Source organism: Nicotiana tabacum, chromosome 8 (assembly GCF_000715075.1).
Source record: "Nicotiana tabacum cultivar K326 chromosome 8, ASM71507v2, whole genome shotgun sequence".
NCBI lineage: Eukaryota > Viridiplantae > Streptophyta > Magnoliopsida > Solanales > Solanaceae > Nicotiana > Nicotiana tabacum.
The window spans coordinates 211,649,468-211,672,357 of record NC_134087.1 but is presented as its reverse complement, the minus strand read 5'-3'; the positions used below and the strand labels follow the sequence as shown (position 1 = coordinate 211,672,357).

Here is a 22,890-nt window from a genome sequence, read left to right as displayed (position 1 = left end):
GCACAAAGTTTCCACCGCCTATCACCCCCAGACGAGCGGTCAAGTGGAAGTGTCAAACAGAGAGGTAAAGCGAATTCTTGAGAAAACAGTGAGTGCAAATAGAAAAGATTGGGCAGGGAAGTTAGACGACGCATTGTGGGCATATCGAACTGCATACAAAACTCCCATAGGTGCTTCTCCGTATAAGTTAGTTTATAGGAAAACATGTCACTTGCCCGTCGAACTTGAACACAAGGCCTATTGGGCAATTAAAAAGTTGAATATGGAGGGGGACTTGGCTGGCGAGAAGAGGTTGCTGCAACTCAACGAGCTTGATGAGTTTCGTTTGCACGCATATGAAAATGCCAAATTGTATAAAGAGAAGACTAAGAGGTGGCATGGCAAGCACATCCAACATCGAGAGTTTGAGCCAGGGCAAGAAGTTATTTTGTTCAATTCAAGGTTGAAGCTTTTTCCAGGAAAGTTTAAATCTCGTTGGTCAGGCCCTTTTGTTGTGGTAAGTGTGAAGCCTCATGGAGCTGTGGAGTTGCGGGATATGAGTTCAACTGGTACTTTCTTGGTGAATGGTCAAAGGATAAAACATTACTGGGGTGGTGACTTTGCACGTCACAAGACCTCAGTGGACTTGACGGATGCTTGAGAACTTGTTGAGTCGTGTCGTGACGTTAAATCAGGCGCTAGATGGGAAGCAACACATTGAATTGTTGTAACTGTCATACCACGACGTTAAATAAGGCGCTGGTTGGGAGGCAACCCAATGATAGTAGTAGCGTTAATTTTGTGTTTTAGGAAGAGCTAACCAATGCAGGTGACAAAGGGCAGGTGCTAAGGCCATCGAACGGGGTAAGAACAAGTGAAAAGTTGAAGAAACAATTGCCCAGGTGCGCGCAAGCGCTACTGGACGCGCTAAACTGCAAAGTTTCTGCCTTGGTCGCGCACATGATCACGCTGTTGAACGCGCTACTAGCGCGACCGCGCTACTGGACGCGCATCTGGGCGCGCTAGTAGCTCTTGGGTTCTGTATTGGACGCGCTAAATCTAGCTCGCTCGCGCATCTAGGCACGCTAGTTCCGTAAAAAATCCGGCGTTTTTCAAGTTTATTTTAAGTTTTTCATTTTTTATCTTATTTATTCTTTAGACTAAATTACCCCTTGCCCCCATCTAGGAAACGATGCGCCACAGGGGCCTCATCGAGCAGCCAGGCTGGTTCATCTAGGTCACGAGGGGCTGCACCTACACGCTCCTTTGATAGTTCCAAATTTATTTCGGCCAATGCTCAGGCCCGCTTTGCGGAAAAGACTCGTAAAACGCCATTTTCGGAGAGAGGTATTAATGTCAGACAGCTCCAGAGACACTGCCCTCACATGTACGAGGAGTTGGTGAGGCGGGGGTTGCACACATTCATCAATGAGCCCGGTGAGGGCAATGCAATAGTTGTGCGGGAGTTTTATACGAATGTGGCGGAGCATGATAATGGAGTAGTCACGGTGCGCCGAAGGGCAGTGAATGCTTCTGTTGAGGCAATGCGGACAGCCTACCAGCTGCCTCCACCTTCGATTGGTTATGTTGATTTCTATGAATACGTCCGCAACCTAACGAACGAAAAATGAGCGCGATTCTTTGAGACAATTTGTGTGCCCGGGAAAGAAGTGGTCTGGATGGACTATGGGGAGAAGTTTCACTCCTCAGCACTTACCTTTGAAGGGAAGTGCTGGCTGTACCTTATAAACAACTGCTTGATTCCATCTCACAATACTACAGAGGTCAATGGGCCCTACGCTGCGTTGATTTGGTGCTTTGTAAATGGTCACGACTTCGACGTGGCCAAAGTGATGCATGAAGAGATATTCATTCACAGCCAAGTCAAAAGGTATGGGTTCTTTTTCCCTTCTTCAGTTACTCAACTATGCATGGATGCTCAGGTGCCTAAAAATCTAGCTGTGGATGGGTTGGTGAAAAAGGAAGGTCAATTCCGTGCTGATAAGGTGACCACGGGCAAGGAGCCGAAAGTAGTAGAGGAGGAGGTGAGAGGTGGCCGGTCTGCGAGTAGTAGCTCTGATGATTCTCATGACATAGAGGATGCTGAGGAGAACATGGGAGACAACACTGCAGGCTCAGGAGCAAAATGTGGCAGCAACAGGACCATCTGGACGGCAACATCTTCAGGAGCTGCTCGGGTGTCCTGTTTTATTGTGATGGAGGCAGAGATGGCTAGTTTGCGAACCTCCATGACTGATTTGGGTACTCGAGTAGACACGGTAGCTGACCGACAAGTGAAGTCGGAAAAGAAATTCATGGGCTGGCTGCGAGCTCTGGGTCGTGCGTGCCACGTCAACCCAGACACCGTCTCCGACCAGGAGTGAGCCTTCGGGGAAGTTCCTTTACCTCACTGCTCTTTCAAATTTTAATCCATGGGGACATGTCTTCATTTTTAAGTATGGGGTGGGGATTCCTTCATTGTGTGTATGTGATTGTATCAATTGACTGTTGGTTTTGTTTTGTTTCATTTTGCTTTGATAATTTTGATGCTGTTAAGTAGGAATCGTTAGTTTAAAATAGATATATGGCTCGTCCCGACGATGGATCCCTGTCGACGGGGTTCTTGAGGGACTGAGTCGAGAAAAAAAAAGGGCAAATATGTAGACTCTTCCTGATGACGGATCCTGTAGACGATTTTCTTGAGGGAAGTTAGTCTAGAGAAAACACCAAAAAGATTTTTTTATTTTTTCTTATATAGTGTAGCAACTCCCCCTTGATTTTTCTTTAGGCCACTGTTCTTTTCCAAGGGTTTAACTTGAACCGGGTATAGGTAGTTTTCTTTTTATTTTTGTTTTCTTTTCGATTTGTAGATTAGGTTAATGGTCTACGAGCTAGAGAATTAAAACAGAACCCATAGCGTTGACACACCTGAACACAATAGACCCTAGAGTCTAACGCTTAGTCTTATTTGTTGAATCTCACTAAAGTGCCTTAATCTGTATGTTTGTTGCTGAATTGAATGCTCGTAACGGATCGTCTTGATGAGCTGATCTGGAATGAGTCTTATGCCATGTGTGGTGAGGTTTTTGTGTAGTCCATGTATTGTACTTATGTCTAGAACTTGCCCGGTATGTGAGTTGAAGCGAATTTTTAGGTGATGCTAAGTTTGAAAAATGATTTTAGGCTTTCTTTGATCTTTTTGAGCTTAATTGCTTGTCACAAATAAAATTTATCCCTAGTTAACCCTTTTGAGCCTATGGACTTTTGTTTGACACCCGCATTACGAGCCTATACCCTTTTTATTCTTAATTGACACTGCTTTGATCCTTTTACCTCTTAAAGTTCTTTAATTGTGAGATGAGCACTAAAAGAAATACGAAGGAACTAAGTGTGGGGTGGCTTTTGAGTGGAACCAATAAAAGGAAGAAAGGTGCACTTTTTTTGTAAACTAATACACCACTAGTGGAAATTGAGTGAAAAGAAGAATAAACTGAAAAAAAAACAAAAAAAAAAGAGAGGAATACATTGTGTCTTGTTTCAGCTAGTGGGTATGAATTAATATAGTGCTTAAAGAAGAAGGGAGTATTTGTAGGGTGATATTGTTTATGGAAGTGAAGTGGGTTGAAGAATTTGCGCTAAAGTTGCTCATGTGATGTGTTAAAGTGCTTAGTAAAAATGGCCCAAGCGCAATATCAAGTCATCTCGTGGCATAATCACATAGGCTCTCGGCCTCATATCAACAAGCCACCTCGTGGCATACAACTCTGAGGCCCTTGGCCTCATAATCATATTCAGTGTTTCCTCACAACATAGGCTCTCGACCTTACTCGGTCAGAATCTCACAAGTCACTCGGGCAACAGTAAAACATGATGCTCAGCCCAAAATATCATTTAAAATATCATTTTAAGTGTTAAAGCAGAGTGAACATAGCTGAGTTATGAAAAAATAGTAGAATATAACATGACTGATTTCAAGTAAAGTCAAAACAGTGAGGAAATATAAGTAAAAATCTCCTAAGTATTCAAACAGTTGGCACGAGGCCCAAATATGGCACAACCCAAAACATGATGATAGCAAATAGTTTTCAGTCAAATACGCGGTAAAATAGTTATTCGGGATGGACTAAGTCACAATCCCCAATAGTGCACGACCCCACGCTCATCATCTAGCGTGTGCGTCACCTCAATATAGCACAACGATGTGCAATCCGGGGTTTTATACCCTCAGGACAACATTTACAATCATTACTCACCTCGATTCGGTCCAAACTCTAGCCCGCGACGCCTTTTCCCCTCGAATCGGCCTCAACTCGCGTCAAATCTATCCAAAATCAGAATCACGACGTCAAAATATGCTAAGGGAACGAAACTCATGCGAAAATAATCAATTTATAGCATAAATCTCGAAATTACCAAAACGCGACCCTCGGGCCCATGTCTCAAAATTCGATAAAATTTATATCAATAGATTTCTTATCTTCCCACGAGTTCATACATATCAAAAGTACCAAAATCCAACCACAAATGGTCCCTCAAATCCTCAAGTCTAGGTCTCCAATACCGAGCCCTAGTTTCCCCAATTTTAACCCTTAACTTCCATTAATTATAGCTCTAATCCATGAAATAATACCATAGGAACGAGTTTTAGGTCCAAAATCCTTACCTCAGTGAAATCCCCTTGAAATCCTTCTTCAAATCGCCCAAAAAGCTCCAAAAGTGGACTTAGAAATGGTGGAATAGCTCAAAAATCGTGAAGGAAATAATTTATACCTTCTGGCCCAGGCATTTCGCATCTGCGGCCCCTTCTACTGCTTTTGCGGTCAATGGACCGCTTCTGCGGTCATCACTTAAATTCTCCACTTTCGCATCTGCGATGCCCAATCCGCACCTGCGCCATCGCAGGTGCGGTTCTTCTACCGCTTCTGCGATTTCTGCCTTCCTAGGCCCTACCCGCTTCTGCGATTCAAATCTCGTTTCTACGAGACCGCACCTGCGGTCCCCAAGCCACATGTGTAGTTATGACAGCAATGGGAAACTTCAGCTGTCATAACCAACTCTAAAACCTTCCGCCAACCATCTGAAATCACCCTGAGGCCCTTGGAACCTCAACCAAAAGCACACACACATCATATACTACCATTCAAACTTGTACCAATTTTCAAAACACCTCAAACAACATCGAATCAACCAAAACACGTCGGATTCAAGCCTAAGTTTCCAAAATCTCCTAAATTATGCTTTTGATCAAAAAGTATACCAAACCATATCCGAACGACCTGAAATTTTGGACACACGTCCCATATGACACTACGGAACTACTGCTACTATCTGAATTCCATTCCGATCCCTATATCAAAATCTCACCTATCAACCGGAAAACGCCAAAATTTTAATTTCGTCAATTCAAGCCTAAATCTACTCTGGACGTCCAAAACACATTCTGATCACGCTCCTAAGTCCCAAATTACCTCTCGAAGCTATCCGAACCATCGAAACTAAAATTCGGGCCCTCTAACACATAAGTCAATATTCGGTTGACTTTTCCAACTTAAGCTTCCTCAAAAGAGACTAAGTGTCTCAAACCTTCTCAAAAACCTTTCCGAACCCGAGCCAACCAACCCGATCACTTATAGAACCGATAGGCAAAGCAATAAGAAGCAGAGATAGGGAAAATGGAGTGGTAACTCATGAGACAACTGGCCGGGTCGTCACACAATCATAGACATACAATTCGTACAAAAACACTCATAAAAACAAAAATGGCAAAGAGGCAGATGGTTGTGTGTGTGTGCGCGTGAGAGAGAGAGAGAGAGAAAGTCCTATTTTAAAATTGGGGCAGGTCAATATCTGGGCGGGTCACGGGTAGATTGAATTATAATGTGGCTTAGGGTTTACGTTAGGCCAATGAGACGGTGAGACTGGATATTAATTAAATTTCTTTTTCTTCGGAATTTTTTGTTAGTAATAAGGGTAATGTTGAGCCTAAAAAATAACAGTAGGACCATTTTTATTCAAATAAATGGACAAAGGGTATTTTTGTACTAATTTCAATACTTCAGGAACCATTTTGACCTTTTCCATTAAAAAAATAATACTTGTGCCTACACACTCCTCATATTTCTGGTATAAGTTGCTGCCTTAGATTTAGATAGGCCATGCAACTAAGTGCTACTAGTTAAAGTGTTGTCGCATCATAATTGGTCGAAGAATAAACTCTTGAAGAAAGTAGCCTATTTCTTACTCAAATTGGTCCAAATATTCTGTAAAAATTGCACGGGCGCCTTATTTGATCGCCCCCATTTAATCTATACCTATTTTTTAAAAAAGTTTTAATTTGTACCTATTTTTTAAACAATTTCAGCCCCTTTTCTCCTCCTTCTCCTCCTTCGTTTTCCTCTTCTTCTTCTCCTTTCTTCTGCTGCTGTTAGTGCTGCTATGAAACTTCAATTCAGGGGATGATTGCCATAAGTATATTTATCAGATTATTCAAAAATAAATTATAAATAATTACGTAAGTTAGTAGACAATAATTTGTGAATATTTTCACGTAATTATGTTCTTTTCACGTTTATTGTTTCCAAAATTTTTGATTTAGATATTGTTGGCAATCTGATTATTTTATAGTAGTAATATAATATGAAAGAATAATGTGATTATTTATCTAATATGTTAGAAAGTTTTTTCAAAAACTTCAGCTTATATAGTACTGAAGTTTTTACAAATGAACTAAATAATTTCAGCATCTTCTGCTGAAATTTTTGAAAATATTTTATGACAAAACTAATGAATCCAGGACAAAAAAATTCAGCTTATTTAGTACTGAAGTTTTTACAAATGAACTAAATAAATTCAGCATCTTCTGTTGAAGTTTTTGAAAAAGCTTTATGACAAAACTAATGAATTCAGGACAAAAACACTTCAGCTATTTTAGTGTTGAAGTTTTTACAAATGAATTAAATAACTTCAACATCTTATTCATGACAAAAAAACTTCAGCGTATTGCATTTGCTATTCTAGGCTCGTCTACTAGAATGCTAAAGTTTTGCGTGATTGTCTTTGCTACTTCAGCCCCGTATGCTGAAGTTACGCGAAAAAGTAGGTAGACATAATTTTTTTTTACAAAGCGGACACAAGTTAAAACGTGACAAAAAAATGAATATAGATACAAATCTCCTAAATATTTTCTTACACTTTTGAGCTCACATAAATTAGAACAGGAGGAGTCAAATCGTAGTTGACTAATTTGAATAAATCTCAATATGCAATTCATCTCATTAGTTGACAAATGGACTCATTTGGATCCCATATGCCAAGCAATCAAATCAAAGAATGTCCAAGTTCCAACTTCCATCTACCTCACTTCTTTCCTCTTCCCTTCAATTTATTTTCATTTACACGTTTAAACCACCAATTTGTATCCCCCAAACTCTATTTTTTTGCTTCTTCATTATTATGTCCTCTATGTATCCGTGTACTCTTCTTCATTTAACCTTAGGTTATGGTGGTTCAGGGGTGGATGAAAGATTTAAATTTTATGAGTTTAAATTCGTAATTTTATCACAATAATAATTCAGTATAATTTTATTAGTGGGGTCTGGGAAGGGTAGTGTATACGCAGACCTTACGCCTACCCTGGAGTAGAGAGACTGTTTCCAATAGACCCTCGACATCCCTCCCTCCAAGAACTCCCCACCTTGCTCTTGGAATGACTCGAACTTACAACCTCTTGGTTGGAAGTGGAAGGTGTTTACCACCAAAACAACTCATCCTTGTCTAAATTCGTAATTTTATCACACCTCATCTAATTTGATGGGTTTAAAATTTATTATTTGCACATATTTAATAATTTTTTGTTAAAAAAAAAATAATTTTTTGAACAAAAATACATGGAATGAACAAAAACTATGGGTTCACTTGAACTCATAGCTTCCACCGTACTAGATACGCTTTTAAGGGGAACTTAATATTTTTGCCCAAACCTTATATTTGTCTTGAGAAATTCATTAAATATATACAAATTATTATTTTATAACTCAATAACTTAAAAAGACTAAAATTTCAAATTCATACGCTTCAATGATTGATATTTGTTAGGTATTCTAGGAATACTAACTCATCTTTAAAACTTAAACTAGTGCATGCTGAGCCAGTGCCCAAAAATTAACTTTGAATGAATACGACACCTGACTGTCAACAATACTACTAATTAATAACAACTGCTATAACCTCAAATTAAAGGCTCAAACATTACTCATCTGCTCCAAAGTCGAATCTTGATAGAGACTAATAATGCCTCTATCATATAAGTTTTGTTGAATTTGTTTGGTGAAAGTGGTTTAGAACTATCTGTTTGATTTGAATTGTGAACACCAATTGGGAAAACAAACACGGCACGTACGTGTATGATAACCATTAGTCGTTAAAGTAGACCTCTAATTAATTAGACAATGGGATCAACAGTTTATATACAATCAAAATGTTTACTTATGTCCTATTTGGACAGTGTAATTTCCGGTTAACGGTTACCTAACTTGCCTTAATCTCATTACATTACTGTCCATGTCATAAGACTGGCAAAAGGATTAAAATATTTCTTTAGATCATAAGTTTAAATCCTAACGATGATATTATAATATGTTTTGAATCTCTCTATACGAGAACCTAGCTTCGCTACAACCTAGATTTTTCGTGAATTTAGAAGTTATAGCTTGATACTATTATTTGCCTAAACGCATTTAACTATGTGAAAAGGTGAATTTATAAGATATTAGATGAAATGTGAAAATGATAACGTCTTAACTTATGTAGCCGACAAGCTAATTGATTCACTAATTTTAAAATTGCGTACATTAGATACTCCTATTAAGTAACGACTTGATTGCTACAATCAGTGAGTATCCAATTCACAAATGTGAAGATAATGATTGTTAGATACTCCATTCGATAATGACTTGACTTCTATAGCTAACGAGTTTTAGTTCAATTGCACAGTGAAAGTTTACCACACGGGAAGGGGTGAAATTCAAAAATAGTCAGATTTATAACTGGTCGTTCAAAAATAGCCCAGTTTCAAAAGTAATCGAAATTTAGCCACTTTTTATGTAAAGATAAATCTGAGCGAAAACACTGTTCAAAACCCGAAAAATACGCCAGTATATTATGCTGGAGTTCCAACATAAGTATACTTGAACTCCAACATATTATGATGGAGTTCCAGCATAAGTACACTAGAACTCCAGCATATTATGCTGGCCGGTCTCTGTTGCAGCAAAATAGTGGTTATTTTTCATTGACTTAATAAACGTTGGCTATTTTTGAATGACCAATCTGAAAATTGGCTATACCGTGCTATTTTTACCACGGGAAGTGTTGTTTCATGGCCCATTCCCGTTTCGTTGAAAAATTGTAAGTGAAAAAATTATTTTAATGTTTCCATTAATCATTTATATTAGTGTCATACATATAAAAAAAATACTAATAAGTGCTACATAAAGCTCATAAATTAGATGAATATTAGTGTCATACTGCTCAATATATTTATTTGGCGAAATATCAATTAAAATAGGATGGCGAAAAAATGGTTTGGTTAGTTTATATTTGCATATTAGGCATTTACAACACTTAGAATGTAAGTATGCTTAATTCGATTGTTTTAACTAGTTTTATCTTAAGGGAATTCCAAAAAATCCAACATTATCATACTTGGGATTCAAACATATATTTCGCTAACATTCTGAGAGACTTAAATTTTTCATATGCGTAAAAGAATTTTATATCCTATTTTTGCACAACAATCTTTTCGATGAAGGATATTTATAACACCGCACGAAATAATATCTCCGGTGACGCCTTTCAGTGGCAATCACATGGTTGTCACAGATCGTCACTTAAAACTTGATCAAATAAGCTTTAGCTGGGTCTCCAATGCAAAATGCGAATAGGACATAACTTTTTGATAGTCGCCGCAGAAAGCCGTCACTTAAAACATTAATCAAATAAGCTTTAGCTAGGTCGCCGATGCAAGAAGCGACATAGGACAGCAATTTAGTGGCAACGGTGAGAGTTTCCACAGAATATTGTCGCCTAAAATGTTAAGACTGAGCTTTAGTTAGGTCGCCTATCCAAAGAGCGACATATATAATAACGTTTAGTGGCAACTACGTCTGTCGCCACAGAAAGTTATTTTTTTTGTTTGCTAAACCATGCATTTGTCATTTTATTGAAAACATAAAGTAGAACATTACAAGGAGGAAACTGAACGTGCAGTTGCAGTCCCCATGGAGTCCAAAAGTAAGTGTGATAACATAAAAGGTGGGAGGGTTCTCAAAAAACATAACATCCCGAGGTTGGGTAATTTGCATATCACTTCCAAAACATGCTAGAGAATTCGCTACTCCATTCCCTTCCGTGAATGTGTGTTGGATGACCGACATATGCAGCTCATATAGCATCAACCTACAATCATTAAAAATGTGTGAGTATTTACGATTACCTGATGGTAAGAGAGCGATAAGTACCTGAGAGTCGGTCTCCACTATGAGTGGGGTGAATGATCGATTGATTACAAAACGTAGGCCATAATAAAGAGCAAGCAATTCCGCTTGCAAAACATTGGGAAAGTATAGGGGTTCACAATAGCCTCTTAACCAATCACCAATAAAATTTCGAAAGACGCCTCCTATCTTACCACGATGTGTGTTGGGTGTTGAAGTTTGGCAAAATGCCAAAGTCCCACATTGGTTGGGAGTTAAGTTTGGAGGAGATTTTTCCCCTATAAAAGAAGGCCTAATGTTTAGGATTGAGAAACACCTCTCATTTGCCTTCTCATCTGTTTAAGGCATTTGTATCTTCTCTCTTTAGTATTATTTCACTTGTATTTTTGGAGTGAATAAAAATATTTGGTTGTGTCCGAGGAGTAGGCAAAATTAGCCGAACCTCGTAAATTCTGGTGTTCCCTTTATTGTTGTTTTATTGTCTTATTTATTATTTGGTGGCTGTCATAATTTTTGGTATAGTAGTTGTGACTTATTCACACTATATACATTTGGCTTCCGCAACAATTGGTATCAGAGCCAAGGTACTGTCTAAGTATGCTCTGTGGTTGCAGCATAGTCTGATCTTCCACATCAGAAAAGATTTATCTTGGTAACTGAGTCAAGGTTCTGTCTGAGTATGCTCTGTGGTTGCAGCTTAGTCTGATCTTCCACACCAGAAAGGAAATAATCTTGATTTGTGTCGTCAGCTATTAAATAATATTTGTGTCAAAGATGGGAGACAATAAACAAGAAGAATCTACATCAAGTGTCAACAATACGTCATCATTGGCATCTTCGCTTATGACAAGAATTGTGTCAAATGCGAAATTTGCGGTCGAAATATTTGACGGGTCCGGACATTTTGGGATGTGGCAAGGCGAGGTTCTAGATGTCCTTTTTCAACAAGGGCTAGATCTGGCCATTGAAGAAAAGAAACCAGATGTTATTGGAGAAGAAGATTGGAGAATTATCAACCGTGTTGCTTGCGGTACCATTCGATCCTACCTTGCTAGAGAGCAGAAATATCCATACACAAAGGAAACTTCTGCAAGTAAATTATGGAAAGCACTGGAGGATAAATTTTTGAAGAAAAACAGTCAAAATAAATTGTACATGAAGAAGAGACTGTTTCACTTTACCTATGTTCCTGGTACCACGATGAATGAACATATCACCAGTTTCAATAAGTTGGTTACAGATTTGCAAAATATGGATACAACTTATGATGATGGTGACTTGGCCTTGATGTTGTTGGCGTCACTTCCTGATGAGTACGAGCACCTTGAAACTACTCTACTCCATGGAAATGACGAAGTTTCTCTCAGAGAAGTTTGTTCGGCTTTGTACAGCTATGAACAAAGAAAGCGAGAAAAACAGAAGGGCGGAGAAGGAGAAGCACTATTTGTGAGGGGTCGTCCTCAAAATCAAACGAGGACAAAGAAGGGAAGATCCAAGTCAAGATCCAGACCCAGCAAAGATGAATGTGCCTTTTGTCGAGAAAAAGGGCACTGGAAGAAAGACTGTCCGAAGTTGAAGAATAAGGCCAAACATAACAATGGAAAGGCCATTATGGATTCAAATGTAGCTGATTGTGATGATTCAGACTTCTCATTAGTTACAACAGAGTCATCAACATCATCAGACATATGGTTGATGGACTCGGCTTGTAGCTATCATATGTGTCCCAACAGGGACTGGTTCATGGAATTTCAAGAAGGAGAATATGGAGTCATCCACACAGCGGATAACAGCCCTCTTACCTCATATGGCATTGGTTCAATACGATTAAGGAACCATGATGGAATGATCAGAACATTGATAGATGTTCGATATGTACCGGATTTGAAGAAGAATCTCATCTCTGTGGGAGCCCTAGAATCAAAAGGGTTCAAAATCATTGCAGAAAATGGAGTGATGAGAGTATGCTCCGGTGCACTAGTGGTAATGAAGGCTAATCGGAAGAATAATAATATGTATCGCTATCGTGGAAGTACAGTTATTGGGACAGCGACAGTGACATCCAGTGACGACAAAGAGGCAGAAGCAACCAAGCTATGGCACATGCGCTTGGGACATGCTGGAGGAAAATCCTTGAAAACTCTATCAGATCAAGGATTGTTAAAAGGAGTAAAGGCTTGCAACTTGGAGTTTTGTGAGCATTGTGTCAAAGGGAAACAGACAAGGGTTAAATTTGGTACAGCGATCCATAATACTAAAGGCATTTTGGATTATGTACACTCTGATGTTTGGGGTCCTTCCAAAACACCTTCATTGGGTGGGAAGCACTATTTTGTAACCTTTGTTGATGATTTTTCTCGAAGAGTGTGGGTGTATACAATGAAAAACAAAGATGAAGTGCTGGGAATTTTTCTCAAATGGAAGACGATGGTGGAGAATCAAACAGGCAGGAGGATCAAGTGTATTCGCACAGACAATGGAGGTGAATACAAAAATGATCATTTCAATAAGGTCTGTGAAAATGATGGCATCATCCGACACTTCACTGTTAGACATACACCACAACAGAATGGAGTGGCAGAACGTATGAACCGGACCTTGCTGGAGAAGGTACGGTGTATGTTGTCCAATGCTGGCTTGGGCAAAGAATTTTGGGCTGAGGCAATTACATATGCATGTCACCTCATTAATCGTCTACCATCTGCTGCTATTGATGGCAAAACACCATTTGAAAAATGGTACGGAAAACCTGCTGTAGATTATAACTCTTTGCACGTGTTTGGCTCAACTGCATATTATCATGTGACGGAGTCAAAATTGGATCCAAGGGCAAAGAAGGCTATTTTTATGGGAATTACTTCTGGAGTCAAAGGATATCGCTTATGGTGCCCTATGACAAAGAAAGTAATATTCAGTAGAGATGTTACCTTTGATGAATTTGCTATGGTAAATAAGGTAACAGAAGATACCAAACAAAATGAAGGTGCTTCTAAGCAGGTGGAGTTTGAGGGAAAATTTATTTTTCCTACACAAGAAGCAGAGGAGGAAACAAATGAAGATTACCCTCTGGAAGGAGAGCCAGTAGAGGAGATTCCAACTCAGGAATCTCAACAACAACTTGAATCAATAGCAACCAACAGGCCAAAAAGAACAATAATGAAACCTGTTCGTCTCATAGAGACGGTTGCTTGTGCAACCTCAATTGTAGCTGATGATGTTCCTACTACTTATAAAGACGCTGTCCAAAGTTCAGAAGAAGATAAGTGGAGGATTGCCATGAATGATGAAATACAGTCCCTTCATCAGAATCATACATGGAGATTGGCCAATCTCCCGAAGGGAAAGAAAGCAATTGGGTGCAAATGGGTATTTGCAAAGAAGGAAGGATTTCCTAACCAAGTAGATGTTCGCTACAAAGCAAGATTGGTGGCCAAAGGATATGCTCAAAAGGAGGGAATTGATTACAATGAAGTGTTTTCTCCAGTTGTAAAACATTCCTCCATTAGAATTATGTTGGCTTTGGTAGCACAATTGGATTTGGAACTAGTTCAGATGGATGTAAAAACTGCGTTTTTACATGGAAACTTGGAGGAGGAAATCTACATGACTCAGCCAGAAGGATTCAAAGTTGCTGGAAAAGAAAATATGGTGTGCAAACTTGAAAAATCGTTGTACGGATTGAAACAATCTTCTAGACAATGGTACAAGCGATTTGACGAGTTTATGTTGCGGCAAGGGTACAAGAGAAGCAAATACGATCATTGTGTGTATTTGCACAAGCTTAAAGATGGTTCCTTTGTATATCTTCTCCTATATGTTGATGATATGTTGATAGCTTCCAAGAATTTGGAAGAAATTGATAAGTTGAAGATTCAACTGAAGAAGGAGTTCGAGATGAAGGATTTGGGTGAGGCAAAGAAAATTCTTGGCATGGAGATAATTAGAGATAGACGTTCAAAGAAACTCTGTTTATCTCAAAAGGAATATTTGAAGAGAGTACTTTAACGTTTTGGCATAGATGACAAGACTAAGCCAGTTAGTACTCCACTTGCTTCCCATTTTAAGCTAAGTACTACTATGTCGCCAATGGATGAAGCTGAACGAGAGTATATGTCAAAGGTACCATACGCAAATGTTGTTGGTAGCTTGATGTATGCAATGGTTTGCACAAGGCCTGACATTTCACAAGCTGTTGGAGTTATTAGCAGATATATGCACAATCCAGGGAAGGAGCATTGGCAAGCTGTGAAGTGGATTCTACGGTATATTCATAATACTGTAGATGTCGGGTTAGTTTTTGAGCAGGAAGACAATCAGTCTGTAGTTGGATATTGTGACTCAGATTTTGCGGGTGATATGGACAAACGAAGATCAACTACTGGTTATGTGTTTACTTTTGCAAAGGCACCAGTTAGTTGGAAGTCTACTTTGCAGTCAACAGTTGCTTTGTCTACAACAGAGGCAGAGTACATGGCTATTACAGATGCTGTGAAAGAGGCAATTTGGCTTCAAGGATTGCTAAAGGAGCTTGGTGTTGAACAAAAAGGTATCACAATTTTTTGTGATAGTCAAAGTGCTATTCAATTAGCGAAGAACCAAGTTTATCATGCAAGGACGAAGCACATTGATGTTCGGTATCATTTCGTACGAGAAATCATAGAAGAAGGTGGAGTCACGGTGAAGAAAATTCATACTACAGAGAATCCTGCTGATATGCTGACAAAGGTGGTGACTGCGGTCAAGTTTCAACATTGTTTGGATTTGATCAACATTGTTGAACACTGAAGATTGAAGATGAAGACACAACCAAAATTTGTTATTGAGAGAGAATTGAAAATGTGGAATTTTGCCAAGGTGGAGATTTGTTGAAGTTTGGCAAAATGCCAAAGTCCCACATTGGTTGGGAGTTAAGTTTGGAGGGGATTTTTCCCCTATAAAAGAAGGCCTAATGTTTAGGATTGAGAAACACCTCTCATTTGCCTTCTCATCTGTTTAAGGCATTTGTATCTTCTCTCTTTAGTATTATTTCACTTGTATTTTTGGAGTGGAATAAAATATTTGGTTGTGTCCGAGGAGTAGGCAAAATTAGCCGAACCTCGTAAATTCTGGTGTTCCCTTTATTGTTGTTTTATTGTCTTATTTATTATTTGGTGGCTGTCATAATTTTTGGTATAGTAGTTGTGACTTATTCACACTATATACATTTGGCTTCCGCAACATTGGGGTCAATATTAAGTTTGTAGATGTCAGGTTTAGGTGGCTGTCGAGAAATATGGATAGTTGTGAGTTTGCGTGGATGGGGGTTGGCAGAGGTGAGATATTTGAGTTCAACGGCTAAGAGAAAAATTGCATTAATAGGGACGACTGCATTAGTGTGGTTGAAGAGATTATGGTTACGGTTGAGCCAAATGTGCCAGAGAATAATAGGCACAAGTTGAGATGTAGGTGAATTGACATGTGATGTAATAGAGGAACGTAGATATAGTACTCGGGAGAAAATTGCATTACCTATTGCTCGGCTCCCCGGAGCAAAACTGGATTGAGTGGGATTGATGAGGATTGGTAGAAAGTCCAATAGGTCTATAATGGGAAATAGTGGATGGATTTTTTATTTTAGGGATAAGCGTTACAAATGTTTTGTTAATGTCATGAAGAATAGTGCCCCTAGTGAATGCAGACATACATGTGTTAACAATGGCATGTTGAGTCTGATGCCAATATTTTTAATAAAAAAAGGAATGTATACCATCAGGACCAGGCGCTTTGAATGGTTGAAAAGAGTGAACTGCATTGCAGATTTTAGCATGGGTAAGTGGACGAGAAAGGGTGTGGATATTGGCGGGCGATAGACTGTTAAGGGACGGATGAGTTGGTGTTGCAGAACAATAGGGTAGTTGTGTGGTGTAGATATCAGTAAAATAGTGAAGGATAATCGAAGTAATTTTAGAGTGGTCAAAGGTCCAGTTATACCTACAGTGTCGTTTGTTCCTGGAATTCGATTACGTCTACGGCGTTGAGTAGTAGAAATATGAAAGAATCTAGTGTTTGCATCTCCGTCATTAAGCCATTGGATTCACGATTTAAGCTTCAAAAAAATCTTCTTCGTGTTTTAGTAGTAAATTAAAATCAATGAATAGCTGATTTTCAAGATTATAATGAAAGCTATTTTTGCGAGAGTTGTCCATGATCTGTAATCCATTAAGGCGTGCTAGGAGAATTCTCTTCTTATAAAAATATTTCCAAACGTGTGCGTATTCCAGTAAGTTACATGATCTGTAAAGCGTTATAAGGCATTAAAATAATCATAATTTGTTAAACAATTAGCATCAACGACAATGTAAATTCAGGATGGTTAAAACACATTGTTTCGAGTTTAAAGATGGAAGGAGGTTTTGGAGTAGCCTTGTGAAGATTAAGTAATAGGGACACTACACCCAGGAAACATGTCAAGCCATGATTCATTTGCGAAGAATTTATCTAATCATTCAAGAATTAATTTACTTCTAGCCGTACATTTATTGGACCAAGTAAAATGTGATCCAGTAAAACCTAGGTCAATCATATTAAGGTTATTCAGACATGTGTTAAAAGCAGTTGACCTATTAAGGTTTATGGGGTTGCCCCCAAATTTATCAGCACTAGTAGTAATTTCATTAAAGTCACCGCAAAGTAACCATGGAGAGTTATGGTTAGTGGCAAAGTATTCGAGATTTTGCCATAGAAATTGTCTATATTGATAAGAGGTGCTTGAATAAATTAAAGAGAGATACCAAATTTTGTAAGAGTTGCTTACCTGGACGGAGGCATGGATTTCTTGCGCAGTAATAGCAAAAGGATCAACAGTTAACTCATCTGTATGCCACAATATCACTATGCCACCCAAGTAATCTCTAGCTGCTACTTGGATGAGATCCGTAAAGTTAAATTCATTGAGAAAAAAGGAATGATCTTCCATACGCATCTCAGTGAGGCAGAGGATGGAAGGATTGTTCCAGTTAAGTAGAAAACGTAGGTTGCGACAAAAATCCGGGCCGTTTGCCCCACGATAATTCCAAAGCATAATCTTCATTGATCTAGTGGTCATGGGGGAGGAGCTCCCTCCTGGAGCTAGAGACATCTCCAAATGCATTGTGAGGTGGTGGGGATTGGGCAGCTCTTCTAGCAGCGGTACCAGTGGGATTGCAGGGATCATGAGAACAACATATTTCTGGTCCACAGATGAGGAGTCGAGGTTGTGAGTTCGAGTCTCCCCAAGAGCAAGGTGAGAAGTTCTTGGAGGGAAGGATGCCGGGGGTCTATTTGGAAACAGTCTCTCTACCCTAGGGTAGGGGTAAGGTCTGCGTACACACTACCCTCTCCAGACCCCACTAAGTGGGATTATACTTGGTTGTTGTTGTTGTTGTTGTAGATGAGGAGTCGAGGTGTATGTTCAAGGAGGTTCACTCCGGCGTTGGTGGTGCCAAAATCAACTACTTTTTTCGATATTTTCGGTTGCCTCGGAAAGTCATCAGTTAAATTTTTTTTAGCAAATAAGCAATAGGTAGGTCGCTAATTTATAAAGCTACATACAACCACTTTTACTAGCGAAATAAGATTTCAGTGATTCCATCTTCTATTAATTCTTTATTCAAATTAGAAAATCTTGAGCAATCTATTTCCCGTTGAATGATAAATTCCCTAATTCTTAATAATTAAAGGAATGCCTTGGAATTCATAAGGGATTTATTTGCTATGTATTGTTTCGTTCGATCTTTTAGGTCCCGACTTCACCTTTATGGTTAGATCACCACACTCATAAAGTCTATACGCGATAAATAGAGTCCTGGAAACATTGAGTAGATAAGCTTTAGGTAGGTCGCTACTTCGTAAAGCAACATATGACATCACTTTTAGTGGCGACTAAGATAGTCTTTCTAGTTATAAATATATTAATTTTAGGTAGGTCACTAGGCAAAGATAGCACCATATTTAGCAGCGACTCTAGAGGCCATCACTAAGAATGATAAATATATAAATTTTAGGTAGGTCAGAAAAAGCGACATATAGAACCAGTTTTAGAGGCGACTAGAGTGGTCGTCAATGAAAATGTTTTTTTCTGTGATGAAAATATAAATTTTCGGTAGGTCGCTATTTAAAAAGCGATATATATCAGTAATAGCGACTAAAGTGATCACCATAGAAAGTTGTCCTGAAAACGGTAAATATATAGATTTTAGGTAAGTTGCTGCTCCGACAAGCGATATATATTGTTGCGGCATGCTACTTGCTTCACTTGCTCTCAACTCATTAATCGTGAATTCTATATTCCAGCTAGCAAACTACCCTGAACATCTGTCTTTGCGTCGTTCATTGAACATGATATGAAATCTTGGAAATTCAATCATCTTGATCAACTTAATTATTTGTTGCTTCAACAGTGTGAGTAACCATCTGAGTCATTGATTAGCCGAAATGTATATAGTCTACTAAGGTTCTTTTTTTTTTCTTTTGATGATAAATAACCAAGATAAACATCTTTGTGAATTAGGGAGTGGCACCAACAATTACTCTCTTTATCCAATTATGTTGTGTTTCTAAAAGAGCCCCGGTCTTTGTGCTTTATTCAACCCTTTATGCACAGTCATTACAACTGTTTTCCCTTTAGATTGTTCCAGTTCTAGCCCCACAAAATGCCCACAATGAAGAGTGAACAAAGCAATTCATGAAAAATATTCTAAGAGGAACTTTGCTTCAGATTAGATATGTAGAACAGAAAAATAAACGAAAACAATAGCAAATTGTAAATGGTAGGTACTACTGTCAATTGGCATGTCTCTATCCATCTCCAACACAACAAACGGCCATAAGACATTAACTTCTTTGCCTCATTTAGAAGATATCCATTGTCACAAGCTAAAGATGATCAGATTTTCTTCTTGACTGTCAAGTCTCAACCAACCATTCACAAGTTCAAATCAAGAAACACCAAATTCTCCACCATACCAAATAAAATAACTGTTTGTAAGATTCCACGAATTCATGATTTAATCAAGGAACAAAACACTCATTTTCTCCAACCAATTGTCATATTCTAAACAACAAACTCGTGTATTAGTATGAATTCACATATATCCAAAGTAATCAACTAGTCCAACAAAAGTCGAACAAATACTCTGTACATGAACATACTAAATGTTCTACTCCATATAATACGCGACAAAAATCAGGACAACTGACCAAAAGGGTATCATGAAAGCACTATAAGATTGAAGTAACACTATCAAGGGTAACGCTTATAAGAATCGTCACGCCTAGTGTTTCTGAAGGCACAACATCCAACAGAGTAGACGACGATGAGGAAGACGAGGAATATGATGTTGAGTACAGCTACCCTCTTCCAGTCACTCTTGATATTGTCTAACAGCCCGGCTTTGCAGGATTGGCAGCCGTAACACAAGACATTTGGATCGTTGTTCCACAGGCCACAGTCTGGATTGGTTGAGGATGAACTTGCAGTCCTGGTCCAGTTGGTCGGGCTCACATAGGCAAATTTGCAGTCGTTTGATGGCTTGCAGCAACCAGACTGCAAGAGTTAAACATGTCAGGAACCATATATAACAATAAGATTGGTGAAAAATAAACAAAATGGGGCATCCCCAATTTAACAAGACGGGTGAGGGGGTCATGAGGAGAAGGGACGATGGAGCAATAACACGAACTTCTGGTGACATTAGATTCAATCACATATCAAATAGTAGGAAATGCACATCTGTTTGATGGCTACAAAAAGGGGAAAACCATAGAACAAAAATAGAGATAGAAGCAAATTTTTCAGCACTTTATGCTTATTGTTACTTTTTATCAGTAAGCCAACGGACTGTAAGAGTTATGACTCTAAAGATATCCTTGGGACATAATAATTTATTTGAACACAAACATCTTTTCTTTATTTTTTTATTTCTATAGATACACAACCTTAGCAACAGAACAGTTGCCTGATATACAGAAATTGCATGTCTACTCACCAAAACAAAAAAATTCCAGTCAAGTCATCAAACTTTCATGTAAACTTCAGAGTCGAAAGTTTTAGGCGTAGAGTACGCAGTATTCACAGGTAAAATTTCATAAAAGAGGATGCTTTGCTTAGAAAAACAAAAAGGCTTCTCGACATCTCTACTCAAGAACCACAACCACTTAATGAGGACTGAAAATGGTGCATACCTTTACAGATAAAGCCTCAACTTGTATTTATAGAAAAATCAAAATCTAAAGGCCTTCTACTATACATGAAATAAACCATAATAACTACAGAGTATCATTACTAAGGAGTATATCCTAAAATTCATATTCATTGTCAATTAATCAATGAAGAATTGGAAGAATGAAGGAACAAGAACAAAGCCACTTTACATGGCCAACCTCCAAATCAACGCCGATCTAGAGCAAAACTGATACTTAACCAGATTACAAACACATGTATACACATGCATAGAAAAAACTCTCAATTTATTAATGTGCCAAAAATTACTCATAGAAAAATGATGGAATCAGTTTTAATAGGAAAACCAAGCTATGTAACCTTTCAACTGCTCCAAAAACTTTAAGCAGAATTGATATATGAAACCAAAAGAAGATCCACTCAAGTCCAGCCGAGCAAAAAACAAAGAACAGAAAAAAGATCTATTTCAAGTCATCAAACTTTCATTACTGCATATATGCTAAAAAGTGAAGGTATGCAAAATAAATACTTAAAAAGAAAAAAAAAATCTCAAATTTCGAGTCGAAATATATGCAGTATTCATGGTTCATCTACACTGATGCACAAAAGAATTCCACAAAAGATGATGCTTTGCTTAAAGGAATAAAAAGGCTTCTCAACATCTTTACTCAAGAATATCAACCACTTAATAGAAACTGAAAAAGGTGCATACCTTTACAGGAAAAGCCCCAACTTGTTTTATACAATAAAGTCAAAATCTAAAGGCTTTCAACTTTATATAAAAGTAAAACCAGAAAAACTCATACTTAGAAGGAGTATATAACTACTAAAAGGTCATGTCCAAAGTATGAACAAAGCCACTGTACATGGTCAAAGTGATAATAACCAGATTATAAACATACATATATACATGTATCAAAAGCTCTCAATTTATTAATGTACCAAAAATTACACCAAGAAAATGATCCAATCAAAATTTATTTTTAAAAAGCGGCCTAGTGTACTAAGCTCCCGCTATGCGCGAGTCCGGAAAAGGGGCAGACCATAAGGGTCTGTTGTACGCAGCCTTAGGCTGTTTCCACGACTCAACCTAGTAACCTCTTGGTCATATGGAAGCAACTTTACGGGCTACGGCCAAGTCTACCTCGGTTGTAATCAAATAAAAAAGGTTACTAAATATATACCTGAAGAGCAGAGAGATGTTTCTTGTAAAAATCTTCAACTTTTGTGCTAGACCCATCATCAATCAAAGTTTTGCAGATCTTACTATCCTGCAAACAACTCTGAATCCTACCCCAATGATTATTAACTCTTTTCTGTAACCAATTAGAATAATCACCAAGCCTATACTCTTTATACCCTTTACCAGAAAGTGCTTCACCAGCCCCTTTATTAGTCACAACAAAGGCAAAAATAGTGAAGCAAAAGATTAACAAAATCAACAAGAACATAACAAAAAGGTAAACCCAAAGAAGCCATGAAACTCTACAACAGGAACCAATTAATCCAGCTAGTGAAACTAACATGACAAATATTCCAAGTGCGATCACAGGTTTTTCAAGAAACCTTTCGCATTCTGTATTTGCTTGTCTTGATAGCCATATCCCTCCTGCTATAATCGGGATTGAAATCAGAAATGTGATTATGTTTAGAATTCCTACTAAATTGTTGCTCACACGCACCATTTTTTTTCAGAATCAAGAATTGATTTTTTGAAGAGAAGTGATTAGATTTCAACAAATTGAGCAAACCCCAGATGAGAAATTGAGGAGGATATGAAGAAACCGAAGAGGTAGAAAAATGGCGTGATTTTGGTGACGTTGTAAGAAGGTTGAAGAGGTATATAATATGGTGTGATATGGTGTTTATACAAGCAAAGAAGAAGTCTTTAGTCATTAGTGTGACGCGTGATAGTTCTGTGTTTGACTGTGCGAGTGGGGTTGAAAGGTACTAAAAGAGTTGGAAGTGATGTGGGTCCCGGTGACTTTTCGGAGTTTTTAGCGTAATCATTTGGGAGAAGACAAAAAGGATAAATCGAAAATAGAACAAGTCCTACTAGGCTGCTAATTTTTCTTCCTTTATTTTTTTTATTTGATTTGATTTTCCACCAACCAATGTGAAAAAGAAAAAAGAGGAAAATAAGTGATTTTACAAGAAAAATCATTAATGTTTTGATGAAAAAAGTTTTGAGGTTTGCAAAATTCCCATAAAAACAAGATG

The 22,890-nt window shown here is 38.2% G+C and overlaps 1 protein-coding gene across 1 annotated transcript; it reads right to left on the bottom strand.

Annotated features, from left to right (window-relative positions):
- Positions 1 to 19,538: 19,538 nt before the first annotated feature.
- Positions 19,539 to 22,594, bottom strand: LOC107773570 (tetraspanin-8-like). The gene is made up of 2 exons (XM_075220163.1): positions 21,855 to 22,594; positions 19,539 to 20,034 (listed from the first exon to the last, which is right to left on the bottom strand). The coding sequence occupies exons 1-2, from the start codon at positions 22,353 to 22,355 to the stop codon at positions 19,732 to 19,734; spliced, it is 804 nt and encodes a 267-aa protein (XP_075076264.1). The 5' UTR covers positions 22,356 to 22,594; the 3' UTR covers positions 19,539 to 19,731.
- Between the last annotated feature and the right edge of the window lie 296 nt (positions 22,595 to 22,890).

Coding starts and splice junctions, on each gene's coding strand:
- LOC107773570 (XM_075220163.1), bottom strand. CDS start 22,355: ATGGTGCGTGTGAGCAACAATTTAGTAGGAATTCTAAACATAATCACA. Junction 20,035..21,854: donor AACATCTCTCTGCTCTTCAG/GTATATATTTAG, acceptor TAACTCTTGCAG/TCTGGTTGCTGCAAGCCATC.